This window comes from Salvelinus alpinus, chromosome 17, assembly GCF_045679555.1.
Source record: "Salvelinus alpinus chromosome 17, SLU_Salpinus.1, whole genome shotgun sequence".
Lineage (NCBI taxonomy): Eukaryota > Metazoa > Chordata > Actinopteri > Salmoniformes > Salmonidae > Salvelinus > Salvelinus alpinus.
Window position 1 is genome coordinate 19,525,547 of NC_092102.1, and position 17,064 is coordinate 19,542,610.

Here is a 17,064-nt window from a genome sequence, read left to right on the forward strand (position 1 = left end):
CGGACTCCCTTTTTGACCCTAATAGGGCTAAAGAAACCAGGACTGCTGGCAGTTAAAGATTCCTGGGGTGTTTCAGGGCCCCGGTCAGCAGGCTAAGCATGTCACCATTAACCTTCAAAACAACACACTGGGGCAGCAGGTAGCCTTGATGTTAGAGCGTTTGCACAGAAAACCGAAAGGTTGCTGGTTTGAATACCAGGGCTGACAAGGTGAAAAATATATAAATGTCACTGTGCCCTTGAGTAAGGCATTCCCTGGCGGAGTTGGGATATGCAAAAATACGCATTTTTATTACACACTTGTGTGTAACAGGACAAATATAAGCACCCCCAAATTATTATTATTATTATTATAATACAGAATGACCAGACCAACCTCTGGTCATTCTGCGAGAACAGACAAAGTCTCAAATAGGCCTTTTAAAAAGGGAATAAATAAATAAAGAACATGGGAGTCACATGGAAAGTTTCTCAGATGGAAAACAGCAAACATTCACACAAAGAGCCCCATTGTCCAACACAGAGGGCCATGAAAAGCAGCTAATCGCAGAGCAGAGAACCTGAGTGAAGAATACCTTGGCAACCCAAATACACAGGCCCAATTTCAACAACGTCCACCCCTCACATGAACTGTGATTTATAAACAGAATCTCACAAAAGAAAATAGCACAAATGAAAACAATACCAGAAATCTGCTTGATCATATGGTGAGGGAGACAATGCAGACACAGAAAATATTTCTGTTTTAGCAGCTAACACAGCCCCCGGTCCAGTATCAATATTGGTTTAGCACAAACCTTATTTAAGAGGGTAAACTCCAGGAAGTGACCAACATGAACGATGACCTGACCTCGATCTGGGTACGACACAGTTAAACCATCCATTACCTAACGGAGAACACCACCAAGCCCATCTCAAACACGTGGTAGGGATGGATGGGATGGGGAAGAGTGTCATCATCATCAGAGGCATCCATGACTAAATATCTCCTTATGGCTGCCTTCCAATGCAATCTGTACATAACTACACCAGACCCACAAGAAAGACACAAGAAAGACAGAGACAGACAGACCCCATTCTACTCAACATTTGTGATTCCCTGAGTATTTATTTCTTTGGATCACCATTAGCTTTTTGCAGATGCTACTCTTCCTAGGGTTCACATTATCTCACTTCATCCAAGTTAAAATTGTCTCTTGATATATCGTCTTTTCTCAACGGACAGGACTAGCTGCGGTTATTGGGATAAATAACATAAATATACGGTCTAGAAGCAAACATCGATCGGTCCAGACAGAAACACTCCCGGACAGCCTGGCATGTCATCTATAGTCTGACCTCTGACCTCAGCCATGTTAACAGTCCACACCCTGAATCCCTGTCTGGCTCCAGAAACAGGGAAGGAGGAATGTGCTTCTGCTGCTGCTGGATGGATGGAGAGGTATTAAGCAGTTTCCTTCTCAGCCCGGTGGACCTTCCTTCTCAGCCCGGTGGATCTGCTGTGGCCTCGCTGAGATTCATAGAGCCAAGTCAGGTTGAGGAGAAGACCTGTCCTTACAAGGCCCCATACTGTGCTGCTACTTCTCTCTGTAGACTCTACATACAGGGGACCATAAATAAGGTCTCGCTGGTGTCTAACTGACAGGGGCCCTCACACACAGTTCATGAACCCTATTCTCAGGCAGTCTACCGCGGTGGTCTCATTGCAGGGCTAGTGTCCTCTCTGTCCGCTAGCTTACCTAATTCTATTAGACCAGGCCAGGGGGCATGACAGGAATCAGACACACATACACTCATGGAGCCACGCTATCAGTGACATAGAAAGTCTGTCTGTGTGTAGTAGGGTGGGAGATGAATGTATGATAACGCTCTGTCTCGCCCTTTCTCACTTTTGTGTGTTTCCGTAGGCCTATGCTACTATTGTCCTAAATAAAACAGAGAGAGAAAGGACTCTTCAAACAGCTGGCCACGAGAAGAGTCTTTGGCGTGTGCTTTATGTTTTCCAGAGAAGAGTTTATCCTACAGGTACAGGTCAAAGAGGTGCTGTGTGTGCATCTTGCATCAGGCACAGAGAACATCCTCCCCCATCCCAGACAGAGAGACTGACCTCACCCATGGATTCCAGCTACTCCCGTACTAGCCACAACATGGGCGACAGTCTGATAACTGATCAAACGTACGGAGAAGAAGACAAGTGATAACTGGAAACGTATGTTTCTGTTTCCTGCTGGATTATGTTAATGACGTGTGAAATGTGGGAAAAAATGTAATGATTTAGTCAAAGATAGATTTTTGAGACCAGGTTTAAACTTTGCTCTCATCCTGTGTCTGGTTTGGCAAGCATCTGAACAGTAGCATTAGTGAGAGTACAAGACAGAGGGTAGAGACATGCTAAATTTAGTATCCCCCTCATGCAGACAATTTCTTCACCAACCCATTGTCTTAGCTCTCCTCCCCCTAGCCATGACGTCTCCGCTGTTAAAAGTTCAGATGAAGTCATCGACCAGAGAGATGACTGCTGCTCTAGCTGCTGCTGTGACTTCATTCACGAGACGGGGGTGGGGTGGGGGGTAAATTAAAGACCCTGCAGAATTACATCAGACCAGAGGAAGGGGGCAAGGAGGGAGGTATAGGGGATTTAATACACTCTTGACACAGACTGCCAGCCTCACGTCCTAAATCATGGTGTTCCTAGACCTAGAGCCCCTGCTTGGTAGAAAAATATAGATCAATGGCAGCAGCCCCTTAAAGGAGTGAGTGAGGAGGAGAATCCCACCCTGTCTGTGTCTGAACTGTAGTCGAAGGAACTAGTGAAGTGGGGAGGAGAAACTGGAGCCACTGGCGGCCCACTCGGCACAAAGCCCCTCTCCTAAACCCCTGGCTGGCTGGCGAGACAGTAAAAAAACACAGCCAGCCAGGATGTCTGATTGCGTCTGGCCCCAGTGGCCCGGCTAGCTGCTAGCTTCACTTTGGATAATGATTATTACAATTACAGGGCAGACAGCTAGGTCCAGGCTGAGTCGCTGACACTGCATACTGATGAGTGGTGGTCGACTCTGTCAAAGCAATCTTATTCTGACACACATAGCCCCAGGATGGCAGCGACACAGCTGTGAATCTGCCAGCATGTCATTTACTTCCCTTGTGCTGCATTCCTACTGATATAAGAGCTGTTGTTGCTATGGTTATTGATACAAAGACCAGATGTCGTCATTTGCTGGATGTCATTGTGGCCGTCCGGGGCCTTCCATCATCAACTATGTCTGTCTTCAGACTATCTATCAGTCTATCTACCTGACCACATATCGACTGTGCTGCTCCAGTAGTCTGTTTACCCCGTAATAAGTCTGAACTAAGCTCTAAGCCCTTCTTAATGAGTGATCTCAGCAGCAATATAGACGGGACTGATGTGATGGAGCCACTGCATGCCAGGACGCTGAGATAATAGTCACAGCATGTTTGTGACAGACACCGAGATCACATTCCCATAATGCCAAGCGGCATAACACTAAATTGCACAGGAGCATTTCAGAGTAAGACCAATAAGTCTGGTATGGAGGAAGAGGTGGATGGTGATCACATCAAAACAACAGAGTTGGGGAAAAGCTGCTTCTAATTGGCTCTTTGTTTGACATTTAGAGCCAATGAGAGATTAGAGGTCAGAATTAAATCCAATTTTAGGACAATGAGATTACAGTTTAAAGACTATTATATGAAAAGGTTTTCCCAAATATGGCACAAATGTAATCTTTATTGAGTTTAATCTCAGCTTGGTGTTCACTTTTGATCCTATATGTATATATTCTATAGCATTCTAATAGTGCCCATAGAATTATCACAGATTACTAATGTTACCTAAATTATAGAGACCAGCTTTCCAACTAAAGGCTTCAGGCTCTCCGGCTTGCAGAACACACATTTTTAGGTGTAATTTGTGTTAATTAGGTTATAAAGAGAAAAGTGGAAGAACATCGGCCTGTTAAACCCAAATTGTTCAGTTTTACCTGAGACAAAACACACACACTGGATACCTCACAGATGCCGATTGGTTTAAAGGGGTTGACACAGGTAAACCCACGCAACAGAGTGATCTTGAAATCTCAACGGCTGAGATGAACTAAAATGGAAGATGCCCTGACGGTGTTCTATTAAAACTGATGCGTGTGCGCGCTGAAGTCTTAATGAGGTATGATAACAAGTGTACATCTTAGCAATATTGTTGTTTTGAGGCCACTTAGTTACAATTGAAGCTGTAGTTAACTACCACTGACATATAAAGGAAATAATGTGGCCAACACACTGACTAAAACACTTTTTCTAATAGGAAAGTTTGCGCTTTATATAGAGGCACGGGCCATTCCCAATTCTAACATAGGGTGGTCACTCACTGGTCAAGTCATTAGATAAGGACAACCTTTCTTCAGTGCGCGTGAAGGATGGATTTCTAACCAAAATCAAAGAGAACATCTAATTCAATGTGCAATTACCATATATATTAATTGGATTTATGAAATGCAGGCTATTGTAAAAAAAATTGTTGATAGGCTATTTGCGTGAACCCGAGAATAAACCCTCTAAACTCCTTGGACCATATTTGCCACTTGGAGCCTATAATGAAATGTACCAACAAATGCCTAATTTGTCCCACCATGTTTGCAGTAACTTGCAAAATGACTTCCAAGTAAGAAAGAAAAAACGTACCTTGAAGAATTGGTCAAGTAAAATTCCACGGAATATCCGAAGTAGCTCCCATTAGGTCCGCTGTAGACAGTGGGGTTTTCCACGTCCAAGTTGAATGCAGCACACAACTGTAGGATTATTATCAGACAAACCCCAATACCGCAGAATGGGTAGTTCACTTCTCCCGGCGTCTCCGAACGGTATCTTCTGGAACCCATTCTATTTCTAAATGAATCCACTAAAATGTGTTTTGTTTAAATCAACACCTGAGTTGCTCTAATGTTTTCAGATCCGTAGAGCTTGTGGAGTGGTTGTTCTACCTATGTATCTAAACTGCATGCCTTGAAACTAAAACTCGCTGTATATCTCCTAAATGCTCAGTCAGCCTCTTCCCTCGGCGTCCTCACCGCTCGCTGTCCCTCACTACGCTCGCTTTGCTCCTAATTGAGGGAACATTGAAAGGAGGTAGTTCCTCGACTCGTGACAACTTTAGGAGAGGTGGAGCTCTTGATTCACAAAAAGACAGACAGAAGAGAAAACGAGTGTATAACTTCAGTGGGCTACACTCAGAACTGATTCATCTGCATGTTACAGCATCCTAGAAGATTCTGGAGAAATTTTCCCGATCTGGGTGTTCTGATTGTTTTATTCTCACCATGGCGCGCTGCCATCATTTGCATTCAATCGTTCAGAATGAGGGGTTTAGTCTGATAAAGACATGGTTGCGTGCCTGTCTGACCTAAACCGTTTCTACCTGGGTCGTACTGAGAAACAGAGAGAGAGAGCGAGACAGGTCGATGATAACCAGATATATTATTAACTGGCTGAACAATGGACACAGAGTAACATCAAAGGTCCTTATGATCCAATATTATCTTATATCTCTCTGGGCTGACCTATTCCGGATAGTCCTTGGAATTAAGGGACAATAGTGGTTATTTACCAAGACCCGTTTCTTGAGGTACAAAGGCATTTGATGATTATTTGTGGCAGCTAGGAATGCAGATTGCTTACATTATTTCAAAAAGGAACCATACAGATCAAAATTGTAGAGAAAGCTGTGATTCTAGGCCCTGATGATTATAATAACCATCTCCACGTATCAGGCTCTTTTAACATGAGTGGTATCACAAAGTCTGGGCTGCATATGTTTTCTATTAGTTGAATTGTGTTATATGATCAGCATAAGGTTCTCTCCCAGGGTGTGGGAACTATGGTAACATTTCCTATTTCTGTTTCTGAGTCACACCAAAGGAGACCCACACCGTTGGAATGTGGTTACGCTGCAAGTCAGAAGCAGCCACCTGACTGAAATTAGACATTTAATAAAGCCACTCGCCTGGCTGGAAATAGTGACTGTTGGTTTATCTGAATCACCCAGCTAAGTAAGATTGGGACTGAGGGGCCACATTTAGCTGGGTGGCACTAATCACTAAGGACTGTCCCCTCAAGGCTCATTCATATTTAGAACTACACTACCAGAAGAAATGGTTTTAATGCTCTTTAGAACCAACATGGGTTCAATGGGTGGCTTCATATGGCTCTCAAGAACGTTAGCTATAGAACCACAAAGCACCCTTATTTTAAGCAGTATAGTATAGTCTCTGCCGAGGGGGAAGGGGGTACAGTCGTGGAGCTGTTGGGAAAAATGTTGATGGTCTGTGGGGCGATTCACAGCTGTCGGGGGCAACGTGCCGGTTCACAGCCCTAATCTTGCTAGTGCTCCCATTCCTTCTTTCTCACTCCCCTTTTAGACCCACATGATGAGCTTGCAGATGGATGAAAGTTAAACCCTCTGCGTATGACAAGGGTTTGCTGTTCCAACCAGATCATATCACTGTCCAACAATTACTGTTTCTGATTCCAAGATTCTGTCGTTTTTAATGGCACAGTGATTTGCGAGTGATTTGCCATTGACCCTTACACTTATGAACAAACCCTCATTGGCTTAATCGGTTCATTCTGAGAGACGAGAGAGGTAAAGAAATGCTTTAGGGATAGATAAAAGAGCTGTGTACTCCTAGTCAGTTATTATCATGGCTGATCATTCCACCAGGCAATATGTTATCTATTACCTCACTAACCTGCAAGGGACAAGACTGTACCTTCAAACAAGCTGAGGTGTATGACATGGATTTCAAAAACCTGTCCAGTAACACTTAAACCTGTGTAGTAACACTAGTAACAACATTGTATTAACATGTTAGAATACAGTGACTGTTCCTTATTCCACATGTGTAATAACAAAAAACAGTTCAACTCCATTACCATAAACGCACAGCAAGTCCTATGTAGGCCTAATTACTGTAGTAATTACAGTGTTACTACACAGGTATAAGCGCAATTTAATGACATTTTGCTGTTCTGCTTAGAACTCGATTTCAGTACAGTGATTCTTATCTTACAGAATACATGTCATAGTTCATAAGCTCTCAGAACAGGAAGGGAATCCAACGTTGGTACTGTACAGCTAATATGAAGCTAAAACAACAGGAAAATATCAGGTAATGCAGTTGGATTTAAGTCAAGGTTATTTTCCAGGAGTGCTCCCATTTCATCCAGAAGGTCATGTTCAATATGCTAGGAACAGACCAACAGAGAACAGGAAAGAGAGGATTGAAAATGCTTAACACTTGATCTATACTCTGACTGAGAGTCAGCCCATCCACATGGAACTGAAAACGCTCTGTTCTGTTCTTTCCAATGTCGTCTTGAGATCACGTAACTGAACAGTGTTTTTTTTCTTCATATTTTTCTCCATGTATTTGCTTGAAATTCCCTCTCACAAGAGATTTCTCACAAAAAGGGGTGCGGATATCCCCATGCTTCCACTGTGACATCCCCACTGGGTTGTCAAGGCAACACATTAGAAGCACAACAAAACACTTATAGTACATCATTGCAGCACTCCAAACAAGAGATTTCTCACAAAAAGGGGTGCGGATATCCCCATGCCTCCACTGTGACATCCCCACTGGGTTGTCAAGGCAACACATTAGAAGCACAACAAAACACTTATAGTACATCATTGCAGCAATCCAAACAGCTGGTGAGAAATCTTTTATAAATATAGATTTCACTCACTCACTCACTCACTCACTCACTCACTCACTCACTCACTCACTCACTCACTCACTCCCCCACTCTCTCTCTCTCTCTCTCTCTCTCTCTCAATTCAATTCAATTCAATTCAAGGGGCTTTATTGGCATGGGAAACATGTGTTAACATTGCCAAAGCAAGTGAGGTAGGTAATATACAAAAGTCAAATAAACAATAAAAATGAACAGTAAACATTACACATACAGAAGTTTCAAAACAATAAAGACATTACAAATGTCATATTATATATATGCAGTGTTGTAACAATGTACAAATGGTTAAAGCACACAAGTTAAAATAAATAAACATAAATATGGGTTGTATTTACAGTGGTGTTTGTTCTTCACTGGTTGCCCTTTTCTTGTGGCAACAGGTCACAAATCTTGCTGCTGTGATGGCACACTGTGGAATTTCACCCAGTAGATATGGGAGTTTATCAAAATTGGATTTGTTTTCGAATTCTTTGTGGATCTGTGTAATCGGAGGGAAATATGTGTCTCTAATATGGTCATACATTGGGCAGGAGGTTAGGAAGTACAGGTCAGTTTCCACCTCATTGTGTGGGCAGTGTGCACATAGCCTGTCTTCTCTTGAGAGCCATGTCTGCCTACGGCGGCCTTTCTCAATAGCAAGGCTATGCTCACTGAGTCTGTACATAGTCAAAGCTTTCCTTAAGTTTGGGTCAGTCACAGTGGTCAGGTATTCTGCCACTGTGTACTCTCTGTTTAGGGCCAAATAGCATTCTAGTTTGCTCTGTTTTTTTGTTAATTCTTTCCAATGTGTCAAGTAATTATCTTTTTGTTTTCTCATGATTTGGTTGGGTCTAATTGTGCTGTTGTCCTGGGGCTCTGTGGGGTGTGTTTGTGTTTGTGAACAGAGCCCTAGGACCAGCTTGCTTAGGGGACTCTTCTCCAGGTTCATCTCTCTGTAGGTGATGGCTTTGTTATGGAAGGTTTGGGAATCGCTTCCTTTTAGGTGGTTGTAGAATTTAACGGCTCTTTTCTGGATTTTGATAATTAGTGGGTATCGGCCTAATTCTGCTCTGCATGCATTATTTGGTGTTCTACGTTGTACACGGAGGATATTTTTGCAGAATTCTGCATGCAGAGTCTCAATTTGGTGTTTGTCCCATTTTGTGAAATCTTGGTTGGTGAGCGGACCCCAGACCTCACAACCATAAAGGGCAATGGGCTCTATGACTGATTCAAGTATTTTTAGCCAGATCCTAATTGGTATGTTGATGTCCTTTTGATGGCATAGAAGGCCCTTCTTGCCTTGTCTCTCAGATCGTTCACAGCTTTGTGGAAGTTACCTGTGGTGCTGATGTTTAGGCCGAGGTATGTATAGTTTTTTGTGTGCTCTAGGGCAACGGTGTCTAGATGGAATTTGTGGTCCTGGTGACTGGACCTTTTTTGGAACACCATTATTTTGGTCTTACTGAGATTTACTGTCAGGGCCCAGGTCTGACAGAATCTGTGCAGAAGATCTAGGTGCTGCTGTAGGCCCTCCTTGGTTGGTGACAGAAGCACCAGATCATCAGCAAACAGTAGACATTTGACTTCGGATTCTAGTAGGGTGAGACCGGGTGCTGCAGACTGTTCTAGTGCCCGCGCCAATTCGTTGATATATATGTTGAAGAGGGTGGGGCTTAAGCTGCATCCCTGTCTCACCCCACGACCCTGTGTGAAGAAATGTGTGTGTTTTTTGCCAATTTTAACCGCACACTTGTTGTTTGTGTACATGGATTTTATAATGTTTTACCCCCAACACCACTTTCCATCAATTTGTATAGCAGACCCTCATGCCAAATTGAGTCGAAGGCTTTTTTGAAATCAACAAAGCATGAGAAGACTTTGCCTTTGTTTTGGTTTGTTTGGTTGTCAATTAGGGTGTGTAGGGTGAATACATGGTCTGTTGTACGGTAATTTGGTAAAAAGCCAATTTGACATTTGCTCAGTACATTGTTTTCATTGAGGAAATGTACGAGTCTGCTGTTAATGATAATGCAGAGGATTTCCCCAAGGTTACTGTTGACGCATATTCCACGGTAGTTATTGGGGTCAAATTTGTCTCCACTTTTGTGGATTGGGGTGATCAGTCCTTGGTTCCAAATATTGGGGAAGATGCCAGAGCTAAGGACGATGTTAAAGAGTTTTAGTATAGCCAATTGGAATTTGTTGTCTGTATATTTGATCATTTCATTAAGGATACCATCAACACCACAGGCTTTTTTGGGTTGGAGGGTTTTTATTTTGTCCTGTAACTCATTCAAGGTAATTGGAGAATCCAGTGGGTTCTGGTAGTCTTTAATAGTTGATTCTAGGATTTGTATTTGATCATGTATATGTTTTTGCTCTTTATTCTTTGTTATAGAGCCAAAAAGATTGGAGAAGTGGTTTACCCATACATCTCCATTTTGGATAGATAATTCTTCGTGTTGTTGTTTGTTTAGTGTTTTCCAATTTTCCCAGAATTGGTTAGAGTCTATGGAGTCTTCAATTACATTGAGCTGATTTCTGACGTGCTGTTCCTTCTTTTTCCGTAGTGTATTTCTGTATTGTTTTAGTGATTCACCATAGTGAAGGCGTAGACTCAGGTTTTCCGGGTCTCTATGTTTTTGGTTGGACAGGTTTCTCAATTTATTTCTTAGATTTTTGCATTCTTTATCAAACCATTTGTCATTGTTGTTCATTTTCTTCGGTTTTCTATTTGAGATTTTTAGATTTGATAGGGAAGCTGAGAGGTCAAATATACTGTTAAGATTTTCTACTGCCAAGTTTACACCTTCACTATTGCAGTGGAACATTTTACCCAGGAAGTTGTCTAAAAGGGATTGAATTTGCTGTTGCCTAATTGTTTTTTGGTAGGTTTCCAAACTGCATTCCTTCCATCTATAGCATTTCTTAATGTTACTCAGTTCCTTTGGCTTTGATGCCTCATGATTGAGTATTGCTCTGTTCAAGTAGACTGTGATTTTGCTGTGGTCTGATAGGGGTGTCAGTGGGCTGACTGTGAACGCTCTGAGAGACTCTGGGTTGAGGTCAGTGATAAAGTAGTCTACAGTGCTACTGCCAAGAGATGAGCTATAGGTGAACCTACCATAGGAGTCCCCTCGAAGCCTACCATTGACTATGTACTCTCTCTCTCTCTCACTCACTCACTCACTCACTCACTCACTCACACTCTCTCTCTCTCTCTCTCTCTCTCTCTCTCTCTCTCTCTCTCTCTCTCTCTCTCTCTCTCTCTCTCTCTCTCTCTCTCTCTCTCTCTCTCTCTCTCTCTCTCTCTCTCTCTCTCTCTCTCTCTCTCTCTCTCTCTCTCTCTCTCTCTCTCTCTCTCTTCTCTCTCTCTCTCTCTCTCTCTCTCTCTCTCTCTCTCTCTCTCTCACACAGGCAACTGGACATGTGTCTTTCCATACATTGGGGTAAAGCATTAATAGCAGCTCCACAAGGCCAGTCAACTTTTTGATCCTGACACAAAAACAATGTCTAAGGTTGAAACTTGCTCTTCATTACAACTGCCTTTGAACAGGTCTCATGCTTCATTTGAACTGTTGCACTTACTGTTACACTGAATGTTACACTGACTGTTACACTGGCTGTTACACTGACTGTTACACTGACTGTTACACTGGCTGTTACACTGACTGTTACACTTACTGTTACACTGGCTGTTACACTGACTGTTACACTGACTGTTACACTGGCTGTTACACTGACTGTTACACTTACTGATACACTGACTGTTACACTGACTGTTACACTGGCTGTTACACTGACTGTTACACTGACTGTTACACTGGCTGTTACACTGGCTGTTACACTGGCTGTTACACTGACTGTTACACTGGCTGTTACACTGACTGTTACACTGACTGTTACACTGGCAGTTACACTGGTTGTTACACTGACTGTTACACTGACTGTTACACTGGTTGTTACACTGACTGTTACACTGACTGTTACACTGGCTGTTACACTGGCTGTTACACTGACTGTTACACTGACTGTTACACTGGCTGTTACACTGACTGTTACACTGACTGTTACACTGGCTGTTACACTGGCTGTTACACTGGCTTACACTGACTGGTACACTGACTGTTACACTGGCTGTTACACTGACTGTTTCACTGACTGTTACACTGGCTGTTACACTGGCTTACACTGACTGTTACACTGACTGTTACACTGGCTTACACTGACTGTTACACTGACTGTTACACTGGCTTACACTGACTGTTTCACTGACTGTTACACTGGCTTACACTGACTGTTACACTGACTGTTACACTGGCTTACACTGACTGTTACACTGACTGTTACACTGGCTTACACTGACTGTTACACTGGCTTACACTGACTGTTACACTGACTGTTTCACTGAAGTCCTGTTACATTTGCTATGCGGCACAGTGGAATGGGCCAGAGAGGGAAAAAAGCTTAGTACTGTGAATTATTTGGTCTCCAAATATCAGTAGATCTTCAAGTCTCATGTATTTCATACTAAGAATAATACAGACCAAGACTAATACATGTATTGACTTTTTTACTCTGTTTCCCCCAAAAGCTAGAAAATTCACACATTCAGAGATAAATGCTTATGCAGCAACTAATGGCAAGTGCATCTGATATTCAAACCCCCACTATTCACTGAGCCCCTGTCCTACCCTCATTTCTCTCTGTAAGACAAACAGTTGTCTGACAGATATGGATACAGTGGGGGTTGGTTAGGAGTGCCACTCCAATGGCTGTTATAAGGCAACCCCGTCCCCTCTTGAACTGGACTGACCACCTGCTCTGATTCTCCACACCTTAGCACACATGCACTCACCCACGCACACACCCACACAGACATACACACACACACACACACACACACGCACGCACACGCACACACACACACACACACACACACACACACACACACACACACACACACACACACACACACACACACACACACACACACACACACACACACACACACACACACACACACACACACACACACACACAGTCAAAAGTTTGGACACACCTACTCATTCAAGGGTTTTTCTTTATTTTTACTATTTTCTACATTGTAGAATAACAGCGAAGACATCAAAACTATGAAATAACACATATGGAATCATGTAGTAACCAACAAAGTGTTAAACAAATCAAAAAGATTCTTCAAAGTAGCCACCCTTTGCCTTAATGACAGCTTTGCACACTATTGGCATTCTCTCAACCAGCTTCATGAGGAATGCTTTTCCAACAGTCTTGAAGGAGTTCCCACACATGCTGAGCACTTGTTGGCTGCTTTTCCTTCACTCTGCGGTCCAACTCATCCCAAACCATCTCAATTTGGTTGAAGTTGGGTGATTGTAGAGGCCAGGTCATCTGATGCAGCACTCCATCACTATCCTTGGTCAAATAGCCTTTACACTGCCTGGAGGTGTGTTTTGGGTTATTGTTCTGTTGAAAAACAAATGATAGTCCCACTAAGCGCAAACCAGATGGGATGGTGTATCGCTGCAGAATGCTGTGGTAGTCATACTGGTTAAGTGTGCCTTGAATTCCAAATAAATCACAGACAGTGTCACCAGCAAAGCACCCCCACATCATCACACCTCCTCCTCCATGTGTCACGGTGGGAACCACACATGCGGAGATCATCCGTTCACCTACTCTGCGTCTCACAATGGCACGGCGGTTGGAACCAAAAATCTCAAATTTGGACTCAACAGACTAAAGGACAGATTTCCACCTGTCTAATGTCCATTGCTCGTGTTTCTTGACCCAAGCAAGTCTCTTCTTCTTATTGGGGTCCTTTAGTAGTGGTTTATTTGCAGTAATTTGGCAATGAAGGCCTGATTCACACAGTCTCCTCTGAACAGTTGATGTTGAGATGTGTTTGTTACTTGAACTCTGTGAGGTGCAGTTAATTGCCGATTTCTGAGGCTGGTAACTCTAATGAACTTATCCTCTACAGGAGAGGTAACTATGGGTCTCCTTTCCTGTTGTGGTCCTCAATTTTGCAGATTGACTAACCTTCATGTCTTAAAGTAATGATGGACTGTTCTTTCTCTTTGCTTATTTGAGCTGTTCTTGCCATAATATGGACTTGGTCTTTTACCAAATAGGGCAATCTTCTGTATTCCACCCCTACCTTGTCACCACACAACTGATTGGCTCAAACGCATTAAGAAGGAAAGAAATTCCACACATTTACTTTTAATAAGGCACACCTGTTAATTGAAATGCATTCCAGGTGACTACCTCATTAAGCTGGTTGAGCGAATGCCAAGAGTGTGCAAAGCTGTCATCAAGTCAAAGGGTGGCTACTTTGAAGAATCTCAAATATCAAATATATTTTGATTTGTTCAACACTTTTTTGGTTAATACATGATTCCATATGTGTTATTTCATAGTTTTGATGTCTTCACCATTATTATACAATGTAGAAAATAGTTAAAAAATAAAGAAAAACCCTGGAATGAGTAGGTGTGTCCAAACTTTTGACTGGTACTGTACATTCATGCTACACACACATCACATCTGCTGCTACCAGACTCTTATTATGATTGCTAAATACTGCACAATTTAAACACTTGCCCTCCAATCCCCCCTTCCCAAAAAATTTGTAAATATTGCATTATAAATGATGCCTTCCTGTATTATCCTAATTCAAAAATGTTTCTTATATTCTACTGACATTAACTTTATGTTCATATACTTATCTTTGATTAAGGACATAACTACACCAATTTAAAATGTCAGACATAGTCTACATATCAGTGTATACACACAAACTATCTAGGTCAAATAGGGGAGAGGCGTTGTGGGGTGAGGTGTTGCTTTATCTGTTTTTTGAAACCAGGTTTGCTGTTTATTTGAGCAGTCTGAGATGGAAGGGAGTTCCATGCAATAATGGCTCTATATAATACTGTACGCTTTCTTCAATTTGTTCTGGATTTGGGGACTGTGAAAAGTCTCCTGGTGGAATGTCTGGTGGAGTAAGTGTGTGTGTCAGAGCTGTGTGTAAGTTGACTATGCAAACAATTTGGAATTTTCAACACATTGTTTCTTATAAAAACAAGAAGTGATGCTGTCAGTCTCTCCTTTACATTTAGCTAAGAGAGACTGGCATGCATAACAGTGACGAACAAGACGTGCAGCTGCAGTTTTTCTAGGTCCTTCTTTGCGTCACCTGACCATATGACTGTGCAGTAATCAAGATAAGAGAAAACTACAGCCTGCAGGACTTGCTTTGTGAAGTGTGGTGTCAAAAGGTAGTATCCCATACGTACGACTAATAAAACTTGAAACATTTAAGTCCTAATGCTAGCACCGCTTTACCGCACTACAGACAGCAAACAAGGGTCACAACAGGTTACATGGGATGTGCACACACATAAGTAAAGCCACTGCAAGCAACAGCAGGACCTGTTTGTTCTTTTGCTTGTTGACAAAGCTCTTTATTTGACATCTTGTTTTGTGATTTGTTTAACTAAGGGTAAATGCTGTGTCTAAGAAGGAAATTGGAGGCAATAATGACAGATTTTATTGTTATTCGGTTATTATAAAGGCTTGGTTTGCAAATGGAAAAGAGAGCTGGCACTTAGCGACTTGTGAGTTAAACAGGGGTATTACTGTAGTGTCCAAATCCCAAAGGACTGGCCTTAATCTAAACCTTAAGCCTTAAACCGAAAATACTTTTAACACACACACACACACAGCTCAGCACTTCCTCTGTATTCCCTCCTTACCCCCTATCTCTCCTCTACTGTAATGATACACATCTAACAGGCAGGAAATTCCTCCAATGTAAAGGCCTGCCTGCAAATCAAATCAAAGTTTATTTGTCACGTGCGCCGAATACAACAGGTGAAAAGCTTACTTACAGGCCCTAACCAACAGTGCAATTTATAAGTAGAAAAATAGGTATTAGGGGAACAATAGGTAAGTAAAGAAATAAAAAATAACAGTAAAAAGACAGTGAAAAATAACAGTAGCGAGGCTATTTACAGTAGCGACGCTATAACAGTGACAAGGCTATATACAGGCACCGGTTAGTCAGGCTAATTGAGGTAGTATGTACATGTAGGTATGGTTAAAGTGACTATGGATATATGATAAACAGAGAGTAGCAGTAGCCTAAAAGAGGGGTTGGCGGGTGGTGGGTGGTGGTACACAATGCAGATAGTGCTGGTAGCCAATGTGCGGGGGCACCGGTTAGTCGGGCTAATTGAGGTAGTATGTACATGAATGTATAGTTAAAGTGACTATGCATATATGATAAACAGAGAAAAGCAGCAGCGTAAAAGAGGGGTTGGGGGGGACACAATGCAAATAGTCTGGGTAGCCATTTGATTACCTGTTCAGGAGTCTTATGGCTTGGGGGTAAAAACTGTTGAGAAACCGTTTGGTCCTAGACTTGGCGCTCCGGTACCGCTTGCCATGCGGTAGTAGAGAGAACAGTCTATGACTGGGCTGGCTGGGGTCTTTGACAATTTGTAGGGCCTTCCTCTGACACAGCCTGGTGTAGAGGCCCTGGATGGCAGGTAGCTTAGCCCCAGTGATGTACTGGGCCGTATGCACTACCCTCTGTAGTGCCTTGCGGTCGGAGGCCGAGCAGTTGCCTTACCAGGCAGTGTTGCAACCAGTCAGGATGCTTTCAATGTTGCAGCTGTAGAACCTTTTGAGGATCTGAGGACCATGCCAAAATTTTTAGTTTCATGAAGGGGAATAGGCTTTGTTAAGCTCTCTTCACATCTGCCTTGGTGTGTTTGGACCATGTTAGTTTGTTGGTGATGTGGACACCAAGGAACTTGAAGCGCTCAACCTGCTCAACTACAGCCCCGTTGATGAGAATAGGGGCGTGCTCGGTCTTCCTTTTCCTGTAGTCCACAATCATCTCCTTAGTCTTGGTTACGTTGAGGGGTAGATTGTTATTCTGGCACCACCCGGCCAGGTCTCTGACCTCTCCCTACAGGCTTTCTCGTCGTTGTTGGTGATCAGGCCTACCACTGTTGTGTCGTCTGCAAACTTAATGATGGTGTTGGAGTCGTGCCTGGCCATGCAGTCGTGGGTAAACAGGGAGTACAGGAGGGGACAGAGCACGCACCCCTGGGGGACTCCAGTGTTGAGGATCAGCGTGGCAGATGTGTTGTTACCTACCCTCACCACCTGGGGGCGGCCCGCCAGGAAGTCCACTTGCAAAGGGAGGTGTTTAGTCCCAGGATCCTTAGCTTAGTGATGAGCTTTGAGGATACTATGGTGTTGAATGCTGAGCTGTAGT

The 17,064-nt window shown here is 42.9% G+C and overlaps 1 protein-coding gene across 1 annotated transcript in view; it reads right to left on the reverse strand.

Annotated features, from left to right (window-relative positions):
• Positions 1 to 5,134, reverse strand: part of itga5 (integrin, alpha 5 (fibronectin receptor, alpha polypeptide)) — a 64,341-nt gene extending 59,207 nt beyond the window's left edge. The window contains exon 1 of the mRNA XM_071347759.1: positions 4,701 to 5,134. Within this exon, the coding sequence (XP_071203860.1) occupies positions 4,701 to 4,897 (197 nt within the window). The 5' untranslated portion in view covers positions 4,898 to 5,134. The remainder of the gene's footprint in view (positions 1 to 4,700) is intronic.
• Between the last annotated feature and the right edge of the window lie 11,930 nt (positions 5,135 to 17,064).